The sequence below is a fragment of the Scardinius erythrophthalmus genome, assembly GCF_964197995.2.
Source record: "Scardinius erythrophthalmus genome assembly, chromosome: 3".
Lineage (NCBI taxonomy): Eukaryota > Metazoa > Chordata > Actinopteri > Cypriniformes > Leuciscidae > Scardinius > Scardinius erythrophthalmus.
The window spans coordinates 6,956,390-6,975,809 of record NC_138223.1 but is presented as its reverse complement, the minus strand read 5'-3'; the positions used below and the strand labels follow the sequence as shown (position 1 = coordinate 6,975,809).

At 36.0% G+C, this 19,420-nt stretch overlaps 1 protein-coding gene across 1 annotated transcript in view; it reads right to left on the bottom strand.

The window, feature by feature from the left end:
* The window catches only part of LOC308688530 (receptor tyrosine-protein kinase erbB-4-like), a 163,237-nt gene that overhangs the window by 71,983 nt on the left and 71,834 nt on the right, over positions 1–19,420 (bottom strand). The window contains exon 2 of the mRNA XM_081361656.1: positions 6,239–6,390. Within this exon, the coding sequence (XP_081217782.1) occupies positions 6,239–6,390 (152 nt within the window). The remainder of the gene's footprint in view (positions 1–6,238; positions 6,391–19,420) is intronic.

The window sequence follows — 19,420 nt, the reverse complement described above, 5'->3', positions numbered from 1 at the left end:
ACACATTGAATGCAACTCAGGGTACTTTTGATAAAAGCATCTGGCAAATGCATAAATTGCTTGATGTCTAGCACAGTTTTCCTTCCTTTGTTGACGCATTCCTGTTCTTTTAAAATAGCCAATATCTTGATTTGCTATTTGTTGTAAGTCAGAGAGAGGAGGGACATTAGAGAATATTTCAATCTAGAGAGCATTTGGTTGGACAAAAACTTGGATATACCCATGAACAGTCTGTTGTCCCAGACTAGAAACACTGTAAATTTGAAATATGTAAAAATAAAGTCTATTATTTACAACAATGTTATCATTATCCGCTTTTCCACCATTGGGCCGGACTGTTCTAAAAACAGCAAGGAGCGTTTCCGGTTATATATTTCCACTATAGATTGGTTCGGCACAGCACGATTACAAACCTTTCTTGGCCTGCATGGAATTCTCAGCACAAACCGCTATTTGAACGATTAATTAATTTTTAAAATAAATCTGATCATCCTCCACAACGAGGGTCGCCATTTAAATTTCATATCGACTTGTAAACTCTTGCACACCTCTCTTTTTGGTGGTCTCAGTTCTGCCTACAATCTGTACAGAAAGCCAATTTGGGATTTTAATTTAAGTAAAAGTAACTTAAAGAACCCCCCCCCCCCCCAATATAATAATGCATTAAAGTCAACATGAAATGGTGTTTGCAACCCATTTGTATTTTGAAATATGTCTTTGTAAAACAGTATATTCAATTAATTCAGGTGGTTGAGAGGGATTGGTGACGTCAGCCAAATGAAAAGTTATTGATGAGAAATATTTTCTTCTCTGGAAAAAAATATGCTCAGATTAATCACGCAAAACAAGACCAGGGATGATTATTAAGAAAGTAAACAGGGTCAGCTTGTACAGTATTTAATGTTGACTTTAAATGTGTCTAATATAAGCAAGCCAACAAAAATTGATGCAGACAGAAAAACAAAGAGTGTACATGGTGTTTACACATATTGCTATGTTCACAAGAATTTGTTTCATTACCCTTGTTTATTTCATGTCACCGTTAAAATATGCATTTACATATATATGATTATCTCCACAGAAGCTTCATTTTCAGACAAATCATGATGATTGTGTTGACATGACTGGATGGAAAAACCTACAAAAGAAAACGATATTCTACCTATCCCTTGATTCAACATTCTAACCACACACACAAGCACTCCTGATTTATATCTGATACAGCATTGCAATTATCAGCGAATCTAATTAAATTTCATATTTCAATAGTTTTACAAATTATGAAGACTTTTATCCAATCTGTGAAACTAAAATTATTAGTGCAGGGGCAAAACTGAAAGAAAAAGAAAGACAAGAAAAAACAGCTTGGGTGAATGTTTCAAGATGAGAGCAACTTTGAATTAAAAACAGACATAAAATGATCACGTCAGGTGTCAGGGCTCGAGCCGCTCGACATTAAGGATTGCCTGATGGCCCGTGACCAGCGTAAGCGACGCTCCGGACAGTTGACGGAACTGTCACTGCCCGATTGGGCCAGTGCTGAATCGTTTATCAATTGCAGGTGTTTTTAAGCCTCGCTGATTTAAACATTCAAGCGCAAGAAGATGCTAAAAAGAACTCAATTCGTTTCTGCTTCTTTTTTATTTTTTGCCCAATTCAAAAGAACAGCAAAAAGCATTTGAGGTATCATTAAAGGAATATGCTGGTTTTCAACACAGATGGTTACGATACGACAGCACTTATTGATGATTTCCACAAAAAATGTATTTAACTTAATAAAAATGAAAATAAAAAGTCTGGTTCAGTGAGGCACAATGGCAGTGAATCCATACATTTTTACTTACCATGATCTTGAAACAAAAATTGTTTTCCAACCTTTTAAGTGTAAACTATAATAAATTGTACTACTCTGTTAAAGCTCAAATAATACAAGTCTTAACAGGAAAATTGATGGAAGTGTTTTTATAAGCCTTACACTTATGCTTTTAATTCTTGAGAGAAAAATAATATATATATATATATATATATATATATATATATATATATATGTATATAAAATTGTAATTTTTTGCATGTGTGTAATAATGATATTCTTTTAAGACAATCTCATCCTCCTTACTATTGCCCGAAACCACTTCGCTCTTCTCAACGACCTCAGAGACGAGAGTGAATGACCCGTGTGAGAGAACAAGAGCCAGCCAGAACAACTCAAGCATTATTACACCGGAGTACAGCCCCATTGTGCTGAAAATCCTGCTTGGTCTGCAGAAAACTACACGACTGAACAACATCAACCCACAAGGTTTACATTTTTCACATATTTTAGTTGCAAACAAAGGCAATTATCTGTCTCTACGGTGCTAACTTGAACACTGAGCTTAATGTTCCCAGTCAGCTGGCATGTAACAATCAGGTGGCCTGATTAGACTATAATGAACTGTCAATCAAACCCTCTAAAATCATCACGGGATCCTGACATTAGACAGGCTTTGGTGACACAACAGGCTAACAAAAAGGTGTTGACTGTCATACACAGTAGTGGACAACAAGATGTATAGTGAACAAAGTCACATACACACACACACACAAAAAGAAAATAAATAAATAAAGAAAAATGCCTATGACAAGAAGGTACTTTGCTGACCATAAAGTGATGCTGAAGACACTTTACTTAAAATTGCAGATAAATCGCTAATAAATAGGTGCGTCATAGACTTAAACCACAAACCACCACTTTATAGCATTTAACAAAGTATATACAGTATATATAATCTGCAGTTTTCAGTAAGTGTCTTCAGCCTGCTAAATAACTAATTGTAAATGTCATCATATACAGCGATGTTTGCTGTGCTCAAAGCATTTTAAATCCAATATTTCAATCAAATATTCAAATATAGAACAGTTAATTTAAATTGTAATAATATTTCACAATATTAATACATAACTTTTGAATGCTAGTGTAGGCCTGTACATTAAAAGGCCTGTACATCTAGAGAAGGGCAGCACTGTAAAGCAAGATGCATCTTAACAACACCATATGAGACAAACTAAGACAATAAGAGAAAAAGTACATTAATATTATATACTATTTAGCTTATGATAAAGACTGTGTGTTAGACTGCGTCTAAATACTGTATATTACAATATTCTTAATTTACAATATTAAACAAACTTTACTTCCTTTAAAAACTTTCAAATTTAAAACTGTAAATGTGTTTTTTTTTTCTCCATCCTCTTTTTCACTGATTAGGAATTTATTAATAATAAAGATACAGTAACTTGAGAGGTTTCTGATTAATTTCCACCATCCCTGATCACTACACTACATTACTCTTCAGATAATCAAAGGAAATGCAGACTTAAGCCCCTATTCTCTGCAGGTCCCAAAATTACCCTCATATGTAAGAGCAACATGAGGAGAGAACACAGATTATAACATGCCTACTAAAAAACAACAGCCTAGACCAGTGGATCTCAACCTTTTTGACTTTGGCTTTATTTGCATATTAATTTAAATTATTTTAATATATTATTAATAATTTATTCATTTAAATACTTTTGAGTCATCCTGAGTTTTCAACTGAGACAATAAAGAAAATCAGTAATTTTAGAAGAAGAAAAAAAACACGGTAACACTTTACAATAAGGTTCATTAGTTAACATTAATTAACTACCTTAGTTAACATGAACTAAGAATGAACAATACTTCTTTAGCATTTATTAATATTAGTAAATATTAATTTCAACATTTACTAATAGTTATTAAAATCAAAGGTAGTATTTGTTAACATTAGTTAATGCATTGTGCACTAACATGAACAAACAATGAACAGCTGTATTTTTTATTAACTAACATTAACAAAGATTAATAAATCTTGTTACAAATGTATTGTTCATTGTTAGTTAATGTTAGTAAATACATTAACTAATGTTAACTAATGAAGTGTTTCCAAAAATATGATCATAATTCACTTTTCATGGAAAATACCAGTTTTTCAAGTAAAGAGGTACCTGAAACATAAACATTATTTAAAAGTGCCCTAGAATTTGAAATTGAATTTATCTTGTCATAGTTAAATAACAAGAGTTCAGTACATGGACATGACAAACAGTGAGTCTCAAACACCATTGTTTTCTCCTCCTTATTTAAATCTCGTTTTTGAAAAACACCCCTGAAAAATACTGTGACGTAAAAGTCGGGATCATTAATATATACGCCTCCAAAAATTTGCATATGCCAGCCCATGTTCAAGGCCAGGCGGAACTGCGCAGCCGAATCATCGTCCGAATCATTTTTCTTCGAGAGACATCATAGCTTGCAAACGAGCGAAGCATGGCAGTTGCTCAGTGTTTGGATGTACAAATGAACACAAAGGTATTTTTTTAGTTCCTTCATCCGAGCCTCTGAAGAACCAGTGGGTTATGTGAATGTCTGATGTGTAATTGTTCAAGTTCAGACAGATAATCTTTCTCTCAAGTCGTTCAATACTGTTTATGCATCAGTAAATCAAGCCAGTGACTAAACGATCAACTTCACGTTGTTTCTCTTAGTAGGATGAAAATAATCTTACTTAAACTGTGATTAATATACAGATAGCGATCAAAGAACAATCCCTTTCCAGTCCCCCAAGCTGTCAATAACACAGCGCGAGTTTATCTGGACACTTGCCCAAACTCGTTATGAAATCAATGACGCTGTTACGCTGCACAACGAAGCTCTTACTGTACTTAGCCTACCTCATGTTTGCATTGGTGAAATCATTAGTGAGAGTGCAGAAACTGCGTTGCAATGGTAAGATCTTCATTCACGTGATCAACAGGCTTACACTTAAGTCTCACAGCAGCCAATCACAGCAGTGGGCGTTTACACTGAAGTCTCACACAGACACACCCCTTCAAACAGAGCGTTCAAATCAGAGGCTAAAATCAGGCTAGGAAAAATGCCTTTTATTTCTAAATTATAACAAATTTTGATCTAAAAAACATACAAACATTATAAGGGCACCCCAGGAAACAATTCGTACAAAATCGGGCCAAAACGAAGTTTGTTTCATGAGTTCGAAACAGCTGATTAAAGCGAACTTTCTGGAAAAGTTCACGCCTTAGGTCCGTGGTGATAACAAAATATAGGTAGGTGTATTCTGAGGCTCCATCTTCTTTGGTGTGAAAATATTCTCCCGTTCATTTCTTCTGTTCAGTCCGTCGAGGTCGGACAGCCACAAAAAACATGAATACATTGGAGAGCTGATTAATAGTAGAAAATGAATAATTCTAATTGAAAGAGACACTGACACTTTTTTTCATAGTTAATTCAAAGTTCTGTCATGAAACTCAAGATGGTGCAGGCTGATAAGTCCTAAACTCAGTCAATCACATCATTATCTATAGGGCACAGCTGATTGTTTCCTGCTGCTCAGCCTTTAAATACTTGGTCAGCATTTGCCTTAGAAGTGCAGCGCGCTTTCAGAAACCCTCCACCTTCCCCAGCTCCACCTGTATAGATCTGCTACGGGTAACTCATGTATGCTATACAGCAGCATGTCTTACTCGCTCACAGCAGCGAGTCGTTTGTGTGTTAGCAGTAGCAAGTCCCGTACTTGATCTGCAACAGCAGCAGCGTACCAGATCTACTCCACCAAGACCGAACATATCAACAGTGTCATGTCCATTACAATGCTAAACACACCGAAATGCAGAGCTGGTGAAAACATATCCACATCGCTATGATCAGATGCTTTCTTAACAACTGTTTTCTCACCGCTGTCATTTTTGTTGTGTGTTTATTTTGTTATTGAAAGGAAAGTCTGCGCGAACATATTTACAGATTCATCTAAACGTTGCTCTCAGCAGCGTGGGCGCTGTCGGGATGTCCGCTAACAGTATATCGCTGCAAATGTACTTTTTACCCCTAAGCGCAGAATGAAAAAGAACTTCTCTGTGAGTATATCGGGGCCTTTAGGTTTTTTTAACTTTTAACTGTTGTAGTCAATGGACAAGATATTAAAAATGAAATTTTCCACAAATTATGTATGGGGAGTAATGGGTTGTGATAGGTTGGGTATGGGTTGAGAAAATTACATGACCGAAAGCCTTTACATGCCACAACCAACCCCAGTCTCATTATATTTTGCATCACATTAAATATATTGTTTACGCTGACAAAAATATATAATTTACCGTTTGGATTCCTCGACTGTGCCTATAATGATCCATACAACGTAGTTAATGATAATCTCACCTTGAGGAAAGACAGGTTGCGGTTTCTTTCAATACTGGTGATCTCCAGATTACCCATGACCACCTCACAGTTCTCATAGAACTTCCGAAGAGTCTTATACTGCTGGTCCAAATCAGACAGCGTGCTGAGCTTGTTATCAGTGCCAGGACACACTGCAGAGGAGAAAGAGAGAGAGAGAAACAGGTAAAGCACAGAGATGGATCAAAGCAAATGAATCCTTCATAATGTGTTGTCTTGCATAAATTGCAAGCTTTGAATAACTGCAGCTACGAAAGACAATAACAATTAGGTAGTTGGGTGAGAAGTAAAAAGCAAACCAAAAAAAATATTTGGAAACTTTCCAAAGCAGCATTAGCTTCTCTAAACAATGTGTGGAATGTCCTCAGGACACAATCATAAATCTTTTTCTCCATATGGGCGCTCCAGCATCGCACATATTGTGTGAAGTGACACAGGTCATTACTTTAAGAAAGTAATTAGCCAAATTAGTGAGCGAAGGTTCATGTGAGTTTGTGCTTCCACTGACCTGCTTTTGCAACGCTAAACATCTGCCAAGCACAACATCCAGATAAAATAGACATTTTACGTTTTTTTTTGTTTCTTTTCAATTAAAAAAAGCCTTTGTGTCTGGCAACAGTGTTAACATCAGCTTCTCTTTTCATTTTTGTCCAACTGAGCACCGAGGGCTGTTCGGCAGGTTTTAATGAAGTATTTGATGAGTGATTGTTTCACTGATCCCAGAGACTAATCCTTGCGTGGAATCTCAGAGATGCCAGGTTTCATTCATGCATATCAAAAACTCTTCTGGCTTTGTTTCGGTTTGGAGTGACTCATCACAGTAACATTCACTCATATGATCAACTGATGGGGTCTCCATGCACCTTTTTGCAAGGTAAAAACAGTGTAACAAATGCATGATACAACATACTTCACATTCTTTGGATGATGCAAGAAGAGTTTACAACCTGCATTGGTTTAACCACATTGCATCACACTGAATGGCGTGACTTTTTAGTCTCTGAGTGGGGATAAAGTATTGCAGTATAAAACTGTATGTGTAAAGACAACTTGTTTTAAATGGTTTTTGCTCATCATTTAACTTCCACCACAAGAGATTCCCAAGTAAAGCAGTATACAGTACATTGGAAAAAAATTCTGCATGACTTGTAGTACAGTTCTTATATTGTGAAAATATCCACATTTAATGAAATATTAAAAAGCTTATATTTTCTTTACAGTAAAACACACTGAAGAAGTGTGCACAATTAGACCAAGGTCATTTTGATTTTTGATTCCATTTTTCTTTTCTTTATGTCTTTGAATGGACCCAAAAATGCTCTGCATGTCTGTTGGACATCAGGAAATGTGAATAATAAAATACAACTACTGTTGCGTCTGGCCTGTGTTCCCCTGTCTTGTGTTGGAATCTTATTTTGAAGTATAATTCTGTTACTTTTGTTCCTATCTTCAGTTTCTGTGTTGGGTTTTGTAGACCTTCATACTATAATTCATTTCCCCTCCAAGGAGCCATTGACGGCTGGTTTGGGTATGGACAGGAGTGAACCAGGAGCTGGTGACAAGTAGCCCCCCACCAAAAAAATCCTTTGGCGCTCGCTCCACATAGTCCTCCACCTCTCTTACTGTGAAAATGGAACCACTCAGCATCAGCGCATAGTCCATATAGTTACTAAAGGAATACAAAGGACTACAAAACCTAATCTGTCACTTGGCAAAATGTGGCCAGAAACATAACTTTTGCTTACTTTTGTATGTTAACTGTAGTAGCTAGCTACTAAATTTCTGGGCCGTGTAGACAACCAGTGGAGAAGTATTGTTTTGGTGTGTATGTGTGTATGGTATTAGTGATGATTTCCAGGGACAGTGATGAGTCTTGGCTGAAGGAGCTGTGAGGGCTAACAGGCACAGGAACAGACAGGCCCCTTTAACCCTGGCAGAGGTGTCAGACTTGACATGCAATTAAATACACCTATTTCCACCCATCAAACACCTTCCTGGGTCCAGCCTGAACCATCTGCTACATCATCTGGCCCATGCCTGCCGAGCACCACAGAGAGGATTATTGTAAATGTGTGAGAGTAGAAAGTACATATCCAATGATTCCTGTGAAAATGCTTTTGTTCCTGTATGAAACACATGGCCATTAGTTTCCTTTGGCAGGAAATACTCACTGTCACTTTTGCATCAGTGTTCATTAATACCAAAGCAAGTCTCTTTACATTTCTAGTTCTTGAGGTTGTTGTCCGCAGTAAGAGATATAAAGAATACACATATACAATATAATATTCATCTATTTTTGCTGTAATAATAATAATAATAATAATAATAATAAATAACAAAGATTATAAAATAATGAAATTTATAAAAAAATATTTAATATTCATTAATATAATAAACAAATACATTTTTAAAATAAAAAATAAAGTAATATTAAATAAAAAATACTAAATTAATTATGTTGATAGCAATAACAAAGATCAATTTAATGCTAGCCAGCTAGTGCTCAAAAACCTGCTCGAACAGTGGGAAGAAATATGAAAAATTGATTTAAAGGCTGATCAATAACTACGTTTATATTTGTGATGTGGTTATAGCTTTGTGTGGCCACTGGGCAGGGGGTGGTGCTGTACGGGAAGGATATAGTAATAAGGAGTAATTGAACGCTGGAGGGGAACTTTAGATGAACAAGTAAGGAATAACTGACGACGGGCCGTTGAGTTTTTAGAAAAGTAATGCACAGCCGAGGTGATAATGCAGCCACGACACGAAGCGGAGTGTGCATTATTTGTCAATAATATGGCCATTAGTATACTAAGGTTACCACGCCTCAAAACATTGTTCAGATCATGTATTTCAAGACACGTGTCAGGTTTTTGTCCTTAAAACGCTCTTATGTGTAGGACTAATTTCTTACGCATCTAATCCCATGCCTCCGTCATTTTAGAGCTAGTTATGAAGGCTTAAGTCACTGATAGCAGACTATTGCAGTTATTAATGCAGTTATATATATATAGAGAGAGATTTAGCATTTGTGAACAGTATACAGCAACAGCGTCTTTACTAATAGAGAAACTGTAAGTTTAACTGATCCAAGAACAGCGTTGTTATTGCCAAAAACATGTAAATAATTTGCTGTTTTTATCCTATTGTTTACTATATTTATTTGCTTGGTCAGTGTCGTTGTGTGTTTTGGTTCTTTTGCTGTTGTAGTCTGTGAAGACCTTTGAAATAACTGAAATCATTTGGCGAAGTGATATGGAACTGTAATGCGGTCAAGACCTGCCTGGAACTAGCCGTGCGTTCCCTGAAAATAATTGCAAACCTTAGAGAAAGTTCGTCAACCAATCAGATTGAAGCATTCAACTGCCCCATAGTCTAATTGGCAAATAAATGGAACACTCCTAAAATGAACCCTGCTATTTTAAGACATTCCACAATTTTAAAAAAAGAAGTAACTCACAGCATCAAACTACAACAGCATTAAAGTGTTAAAAAAATAAACAAATGATAAACAAATCCATTCATGACATTTGTCACTTATTTTTAAGAATCAGAGAGTAAAATAATAGTTATGTTGTAAAGTTAACACACACACACACACACACACACACCCCCCGCTGTGCGCAAGGAGCCTCTGCCTATTGTACTTAATGTTGTGGGCATGTCTATTCCATTGACTCCTGGAATTCCTGCATGGAATCGCTGCCAAGAGAAACTAAATGAATAAAGCCTACTGTGCTACTCATGGAGGACTCATTCATGGCAGGACTAATTTACTTCACAGAAAGCAGATATACCGGGCAAATGAGGACATCTTTTCTTTGGCCTTTTCCCCACGTCATTTAAGTAATGACATTGTTGGACCATGGAGATCAGGACCACAGGGGGGAAAAAACACTAATTTCTGGTGAATCCATCTTAATATGAACACGAATGGCATACAAGCATATGCTCAGGGTGAGACTAGAAACCCAAGATGTAAATACTTCTTCATCCATCAAGTTGACAATTTTTGAGAAAAGAGACACGTTTGTCTGAGGTGGGCAGCACCTATAAACAGACGCTTTTAAGAGTCGTTTCTTTACTCAAAACTATGTTCAGAAATAAGTTTTTGTTTCCAAAGTATTCGTATAAATGTAGCTGTCTAAAACTGGCATCCAAAAACTTGTTCTTTCTTCCCTTTAAACATAACTTTTAGAACTGCACTCAAAAAATCCCCGAGATCTGTGAATAAGGATCTGTATGACATCATTACAGAGCTAACGGAGAACACAACCAGGACTGATGGGGTGACAGAGGAAAACATTACTGCTGATGTCATTATAATGCCCCTCATCATCTAGCTCAGTCTTGATGGTACAACAAATCTCTTTTTTCTCTCTTACAAATGGCAAGCCTTTACTGAAGCACCTCTCAAATGTCTGAGTCACCTTTTACTCAATTCTGATTCTTCACCATCTATCTGTCTGTTATTCCACGACAACAACCAATACAACTTTATGTACCCATAAGTAGGATCATTTCGCAGTGAGGTCTTGCATCACCCTGAAGAGGTTTCTTTTGCATAACAATCTGCCGACTGTACACTGAATCCCATAGCCTTGCAGTGCCCCCCTTTTTATAACCGCAGACACCCCTTACCCCCCAGTTTGGGAACCACTGGTCTATGTGATCACAAAGCATATGCACATACAGTATTTGGTGATTTTATATGAATCATATTTAGCATTAATAAAATCATGTTTTACTTTTACTTGGAATTAGTAGGTAGAGCTGGTATTGGAAATGGGTAAATAAGTACAATAGCATCATTCTGGTACAGTGATGATTTAAATGGAATACAGTACTTGGAATTCATAGAATATGCTAATAATTGACAACCATGCTGTCTATCATATTATCATAGTATTTGAAAGAAAAAAGAAAGATATTTTTCAGCATCATTACTCCAGTCTTCAGTGTCACATGATCCCTCAGGAATCATTCTAATATGCTGATTTGCTGCTCAAGAAACATTTCTTATTATTATCAGCATTGAAAACAGTTGTGCTGCTTAATATTTTTGTGGAAACCGTAATACTTTTTTTTTTTTTTTACAGGAATCTCTGATAAATAGAACGTTTTAAAAAAAAAAAACAGTATTCATTTGAAATAGAAATCTTTTGTAACATTATAAAAACATTTACTGCAGTTTTTGATCAATTCTATGAATCAATGATGAATCAATGTATAAATTTCTTAAAAAAAAAAAAAAAAAAAAAAAAACACTTTCCAGGTTTCCTCTTCACTAAAAACACACCATAGTACTTGTTTTGTAAAACAACATTTTGGTTAATCAAATATAAGACAACGTCTAAATTTCCTTTCTTGCTAAGCCTCCCTCGTTCCTTCTAATGAACTAACACTTATAAAATATATATTTCATTCATGTAAAATATATAATAGGCCCAAATATGTGTGATCATTTCCACAATGTACAATGACACAAGTGTTTTCTGTGCTGCTGTGAATCACTATCATCTCTTTAATATAAAACCCTTTTCATCAAATTGATTATCCGGTTCTTCTGGATTTCTCAGCGAGCGGCGAGGCATCACCTGCTGGTGAGACACAGGTGGAAGAGATTTGTATTAAGCAGACAGAGGATTTAATGACTCGTCCCAGTCAATTTCCTGCAGCCGTTCTCTTCTTATAACCCTGAAAAGAGTTTTGCACTTAATGTAGCCCTGCTACATTAACAGCTCATGTCGCCTGATCCTGTAGACGGGATACAGATAAACAGCTTGACAGAACATATGCTGATACTCTTCTTGATGAATGCTTACGCATGCACTGAGTGGGAAATTTTATCTAACAACCACTATCGGAATTAGTAGAGGAGTTACAAGCAATGCTAGTCACTGCACACTAAGGAATATGCTGAGATCTTTACCATTTAAAGGCGAAGTATGTAGTTTGTGACTGCGACACTAGAGGCACCTAGCGGAATTACAAAAATAAAGCAGATTTTGCAAACACCCCTTTTGCACGCCATGTCTTCCCAAATCACAAACACAGCTTTTACGGCTGCTCGTGAAGGCATGTCTCAACAGGTAAAACTAGACTATACTTTCAATAAAGGCCCAACATATTAGGAGTTTTTTTAGCTGTGTTGCTATGTGCCATTAAAAAAGCAATTGAGCTAACATTCTGTCTAGAGCGAACATGAGCGTCTTGCTTATAATAGACCCATTTACTAATTTTTGACATGACGTGCCATAACTGTTTGAGGCTGTCTACACTGGACAGTGGACACGTCAAAGTAAAGAATAAAAACATGTGTGATAATGCTGTATGGTACTGAAGCGTCCGTTGTAGCACGTTGTATTGTAATGCCCTGTTCGCTTGTATTTGTTCATGACCTGTTTAATCTGTAAAAGTCTGTAACCGAAGCTGAATGTCTTTTTACATGTAATGCGTCGGTCATTGTCCCACACTGGCTAAACAGCCTCTGGCTCCGCCTGCTAGAGTAGCCACACCCAAAACTCTTGCTATTGGTTGAGCTTGTAAGTGATTGACAGGTCTGAATGGACCGCTCTCAGTGTTTCGATGGTGCCTGGAGGGCTCAGTGTTTACACTATCTGGGGAGATAACCCCATGAATAGTAATCAATGTAAAATAAGCTGGGTTAAGAGAATGTATTCTAACATAAAACGACGTACATACTTCACCTTTAACACCTTAACTGTCACCATCTCTCTAGTGGGCCGCTTGCCGCTTTTTTATTGCCTTTTTTATCACATATTTTAGTAATAATCATCATATATAAACACTCAAAATTCATCCTTAAAATTGGACATTGAGTTACCCTGGAAACAGTACTTTAAAATCTTTTAGTGGGCCCCCCCTAGTGGGTCGTGTCATGTTTCATATTGCAAAATGTATTTTATCATCAACACTTTTGTGACAAAACACATATCGTCGGAAAGGTCTGAGGATCAAGGTTCTATATATATATATATTTTTTGGTACAGTACATTTGCTAAATTTAAACCTCTATAACCTTTTTACACCTCATTTTTTTGATGTGCTTTCCAAAGCATTCATGAATTATAGTCATTTCATTTTGGATTGTGCATTTTCACGTCTATGCTCAAAAAGAAGGGCGACAGTTAAGGGAAGCTCTACTGACAGCATCTGTGGCATCAATTATCCCTAAACAATTTTGAATTATCCCAGTGTTAGTAAATAAAAAACAAACAAAAAAATAAAAAAATAATGTGAGCTCAGAAACTATAGCTACAGTACATCAAGTCCATTTTCCATTATACCAAATTAAACATTTTAGCACACATTAACATGAAACTGGGTTCAATTTTCAAAACTGTAAATAGTTCCGTTTAAACATTTATTTGGTTTAAATGATGCTGCAGTGCTTGCAATAATATAATTTAGAGACATTTCTTCACACAGCCATGAAATGAAACTACTATTAATTAGTTACTATCACAAAACATCTGGGTATTCTGATTCTTGATGAACACTCATCTTCTGTGTGGTTTTGATGCATTTTGAGTGTTATAACTTTTAATGAACAGCATCTCTGAGCCTTTGCATTGACTCTGTTCATAAATCAGACACAGATGTCCACAGAACACACGCTGTGATAGCTCGCAGTCATTGAAATTATCATTCATTCCATGTCGGTCATCTTTGTAAAGGAATAATATGTGCATCGTTTTCCAAGGCGCCCCTCATACGCATACCCCTCATTTGGCCAAGCATATTTGACACTGATATGCATTTGTTCTTTTTTTGTTCTATTTTTATTATCTGTGTCTTGTCACTGTCATTCCATTTGTGCTGTGGAAGCTTCTGTCACCAAAACAGATTCCTCGTATGTGAATAAAGCTCTTTCTGATTGTGATTCTGATAAGTACAGTAAGTACATTATGCTGTAAATAAATGATCTAAAACTTCTTATGACAGGATGCATTTACTTAGTAAGCAGCTTTATAATATATCAAGATTTGTTTTACATTTTGAATGTAAGTATATTTTGTCTTACATGCACCAGAAGATTTGTGTCACTTCTTTTTAACTGTTAAATCTGTCAGTGCAGTAAGAACAATTTACACTTGTATTATAGATTAATTCTCTAAGTCTCAATATCTTATGCAGTGTTGCTTCTCTAGTAAAGTTATCTTGTTTGACTCTTGTTGGATTTTTTGATTTTTAACTGAAAAAAAAAAATGACTGCATGAAATAAATGTACACAAAACACTTAAAATAGATATTCTATATAAAATAAACATAAAAGATTATGTGAAGCTTATTATTCTACACAGTCAGTACACTAAATGTTATTTATTAAAAGATTTAACGTTTTAACACAATACTAGGGTCATAATTAGTGTTCCCTGCACGTAATAGCTTATTTCTACTATTGAAAATACAATGTGGTCTACACTGATTACCATGGTAGTTTCTGCCCAAAATACTTACGTTTCAAAATCAAGTCAAGTCACATTTATTTATATAGCACTTTATATGCAATTGAACAATTCATAGCCATAAAAAGAGGAAAAATTAAAGTTTTAATGTTGCAAAATTTCATCAATCATGAAACAACTTCGATTCAGCTAAAGCAGCTCAACAGAAAACTAAATATCAGTTCTGCATGAACTCAGTTCAGCTCAGTAACAGTGTAGCTTAGATGTCCATCAATTATGAAATGAATTCAATTAAGCTATAAAGCAGCTCTAGAGAAGGCGATAGTTTCATTATTGATCAGAGAGAAGAAACAATTTCTGCCAAATTTTTGCCTTTTTAAAGGTGACCTCGTATGCCCTTTTTAAAAGTCTTGATTTTGTTTTTTGGGCTCTACTAGAATAGGATTTCATGCTTGGATGTAAACTTAGTGCCATAGCAGTCTGTCAGTAGCGTTCTGTTTCATTCCTGTCTCAATGAAGCCCCTCCTTCCAAAAAGTGCAATGTGCTCTGATTGGTCAGCTGGACCAGTGTGCTGTGATTGGTCAACTGCTTTGAGCTTGTTTTGGAAATGTCACACCCCTCACCATAACCGCGAGTTAACACACTGCTAACACAACTCAACCAGGCCCCGCCCCCTTCATTTTGTGAATTCCTTGGGCGGAAATTATTTAAATGAGGGATTTTGTGACGTCTATGTTCCTGGAAGAAAACTCAAGACTACAATCAAGGCGTTTCAGAGATCTCAGAAACAGTGCGCACTGATATCGAGAATAAAGCCTTTGGATTTAAGAATACAAGCTTGAATAGGTCATTAAACAGTTCTCCTCATTATGGAAGTTTTCTTCTATACTTAAATATTTCTGAGAGCTGACCTTTCTGAGATTACTGAGAGGTGGTATAAAGCACTTTTAGACAATCCTTTGAACATCAGGCTCCTGCTTTGATTTCCAAATCCATCATGTCATTTAGAACAAGATTAAGGCCATTGAGAGTATAAGATGAAAACAAAGCAGCGGCCATAATGCTTTACTTACATGGCTGTTGCCTTTCTAATAGATGCAAATCACACATTATGGTTTACTACATAATATCCCATTGCTATCATCACAGGATACTTCAGCATAACACAGCAGCAAAATGTGATGCCATTAAAGTGTGGAATTTATAGGAATATGAACTGAAATAATTATGTGGTGATACAGTCCAGTGAAAAGAGCAACACAGTATGCCACACTTACAGCTCAATGTATTCTGAGCCTTTCAAATCTTGTGGATCTTGCAGAAAACGCCCTAAGAGTCGGTCAGCTGCTGCTGATCTCTCAATGCCATCCTAAAAAAGCCCCACAACAGAAAGCATGAGGCTGATTCCTGCCTTGCAGTGCCTTGTACCTTAAAATAATGTTTCCAAAATGGTTTCATTGGTTCATCAACTCGTAACAGGGTGTGAACGGCACTTCTGCATTCGCTTTGTGACCCTTTATTGGCTATAACCGCACTATGCAAGTTTGCCAGATCGGGTGGCGGATCTGTAGTTCGAATGAGACATAAGAAACTACAAATTTGACTTGCTTTACGGCAAGCTTTACAATAGCAAAAAAATAGCAAGCAATGTCATTATTTTGTTTTTCTTCGTTTCTGATGTCGCAATACATCATACTTTCATAAAATCATGCAACATACTCTGCCTTGTCTGTGGACATCGTTATTTCCAAAGCTGGATAAACAAATAGCGTGTGCGACGGTAGGCTGCGGTAGGCTAAATTATTTACGACAGCGGTAATGGACAATTCCGCTTCCAACCTGTAGGGGGACCGAAGAGGAAAAGTGCTTTGGTGTTGCTTTAAACAGTCAACTAATCCCAGTCGACAGAGTCTTCTGTCTGAAGGCCAACAGTTCAGACTGGCATATCTTTACCAGGCGTTCCACCAACAGTAATATTCAGAACAATAAATGTATAGGCGAGATTCATACCAATACCTGCAGATAATAATATTCAGTGTTGGGCCAAATCCAAACCTAAATGATTCAATTAGCTGAAATCACTTTCTGAGGGTAATCTGTAATCTCTATTCTTCAATAGAAATCCTAAAATAGTTTGTTAGTCTATGTAGTCTTATCCCTTAATATAGGCTAATTTATGCCTTAAAGGCACAATATGTAACTTTTTTGCTTTAAAAATAGCAAAAATCACTATATATGTTATATATTTTTTTTTAGTTGTGTACTTACATTATCCCGACTGTTTCCAACAACTTTCAAACCAGGAGAAATTTTTATTTAATTCGAAGACACGGCACGTTTCTTTATTTCCGTTTTGTCGCAGTCAATGGCGTCATATCCGCGTTGTCCCTGGTTTTCGCTCTTGCTGCCATGGTAACCAGAGCCCTCTGATAGTAACCAAGGCGACAGACGTGGACAATGTAGTTCGCAATGTCTATTTGCACGCTGTTGTTGTTTCGTTCAAACATTATGGACCATGGCAAGCAGACTTTGGATAAAAAAGGAGAACTAAAATGAGATTCAATATCAGCGCGGTGTTTTCGAGATGCCGAGAGCTCCCATAGACAGTATATAAACGAGAGCTCCACGTCCGAGACTTCGACCGCTCCTACATGTACTTTTTTAAACAGGTGAGCACATTTACATAAAACTAATCAATGTTATACAGTTCAACAATGATGAAATGTTAGAATATGATCTGTATGTTATTCTAATGTTGATCTATCTTACTGCTAGTCTCATACAGACAAACTAACACATACATTTCAACACATTGAAATGCAGTTTAGTGTGCTAGTGCAATGTTAGACCAAGTGAAACAGCGCTGCGTTACCTCACAAGTTTAATTTGTCTAATAAACTGACCTGTGAGTAGTAATTCTGCTTGTAGTTCGGTAGAATGAAATGTCCATATTCCTTTTATATCCGCGGGACTCGCGTCGCGTGTGGAGCTGATAGCTGTCTCTTAGCAATCCCGAACTGCTTCATATCACAGTCATGATAAAAGCATCGATGTATTCAGTCATCCATAAACATTATTAGATCAGTCGGCTTGACGTTGACGACAAGATCCATAATTCTTAGCAAATGTTGCGTCATCAAACTACGCCTTTGTTATTGTATAAGGTTAGCGACCCCTAGCGGCTAAAAAGATTCCATACTGTACGTTTAAATGATGTCTCTTCTGAGCCCCTAAAGCGACATGGTGATGGAAAAAAATATGAGATGCTAGAAAAACTAAATCATTTCAATGAGTTTTCATTCACTCGCATAAGTTTTATTTTTCCTCTCTACACTAGTCACTATACCACCAATATAGTGCCACTATACTAATCACAATAATTGCTAAAAGATAAATCATTAGCTTAGTAATATATCATACTTTGTAGTTAGCAAGTAAACCAGTGTATTTATAATAGTTATAAATATATTGTGTTAACATTTTTTAGTCCATTATTAGTTTAAGTAAATCTTAATTTTAGTTTAGGGGTTTTATTTATTAATTATATATTTCTTTTTATATCAGTTTTAGTATTTTTATACTTAAACTTTTTTATTTCAGTTAGTTGCCAAGACAATCTCTCTAATGTTCTTAATTTTTTTTAAGTTTAACTTTTTTTTATCTAATATTTATATATTTTTTTTTTCATTCAACTTTATTTCAATTACCGAAAATGATTTGTAATAATTTTAGTTAACAATACCAACAAACTTAATGCTGTCAGAATTCACACTACTATTTTATCAAGACTATATTAACTATGACATTACAAAACTATTAAATATGACATTGCATATTTCTGATTGTACTATAATTTGCAATAATATCAGTCTTTAGTGTTTTAATCATGGGTTTAGATTCATTGAATAAAGAGATTTTCTCCTCTGTGTGCAAAGCTTCATATTATTAAACATTATGAGCTTTATGCCTTGACCTGGACGTCTGACCTTAAACAGTGAATCAATAAATACAGAATGGGAGCAAATGAGTTGCGGAGTTCTCTGATATACGGTTATTACAGCGAGAGGCAATAATGAACTCAATGGACTGAGAGTAATGACTCTTTCACTATCACTCATTGACTGACATTAAAACTTTGACACTGCCTTCACTTTTATTACCACAATTTCAGCACATTACAGAGGGAGAGGGCAAAATAATCAAAAGTTTGTCACAGGGCTCTATGAGTCCAAAATCAATAATTTGCCTAATTGTTAATTTTTTTTACATTTGTTAATTGAATCGTGAAGGTAGACGTTTTCGGCATGACATCGTATAATCATTGTATAATGGCTTAGATTAAGCCAGGACTAGGCCTTAGTTCAAGTAGGACATTTTGGACAAGTTGCTTTCAGTTAAAACAGCTCAAACATGCTTTTTAGTCTGGGACTAGGCTTAAGCCTTGTCTGTGGTTACTAATATAAATAATTATATAAGATTTATACAAATTCTCTGTGAAGTCCACTTAGCAGGACACTATCAGGTGATTGGAATGTATCCTGTTGAGAACAGCAGGACGTCCAATAACAGGAAGACCTCTGCAAATCAGCCTATCAGAGCTCATCTGAGATTGCTGCAATTTATGATTAATAATCAGCACATCTGGGTTAGAGGACAACTCCAACTACTCGTTCCAATCAAGTTTTCTTGCAAGGGGGGAAAAAAGTTTGTAGTTTTAGTCTAAATGTGCAG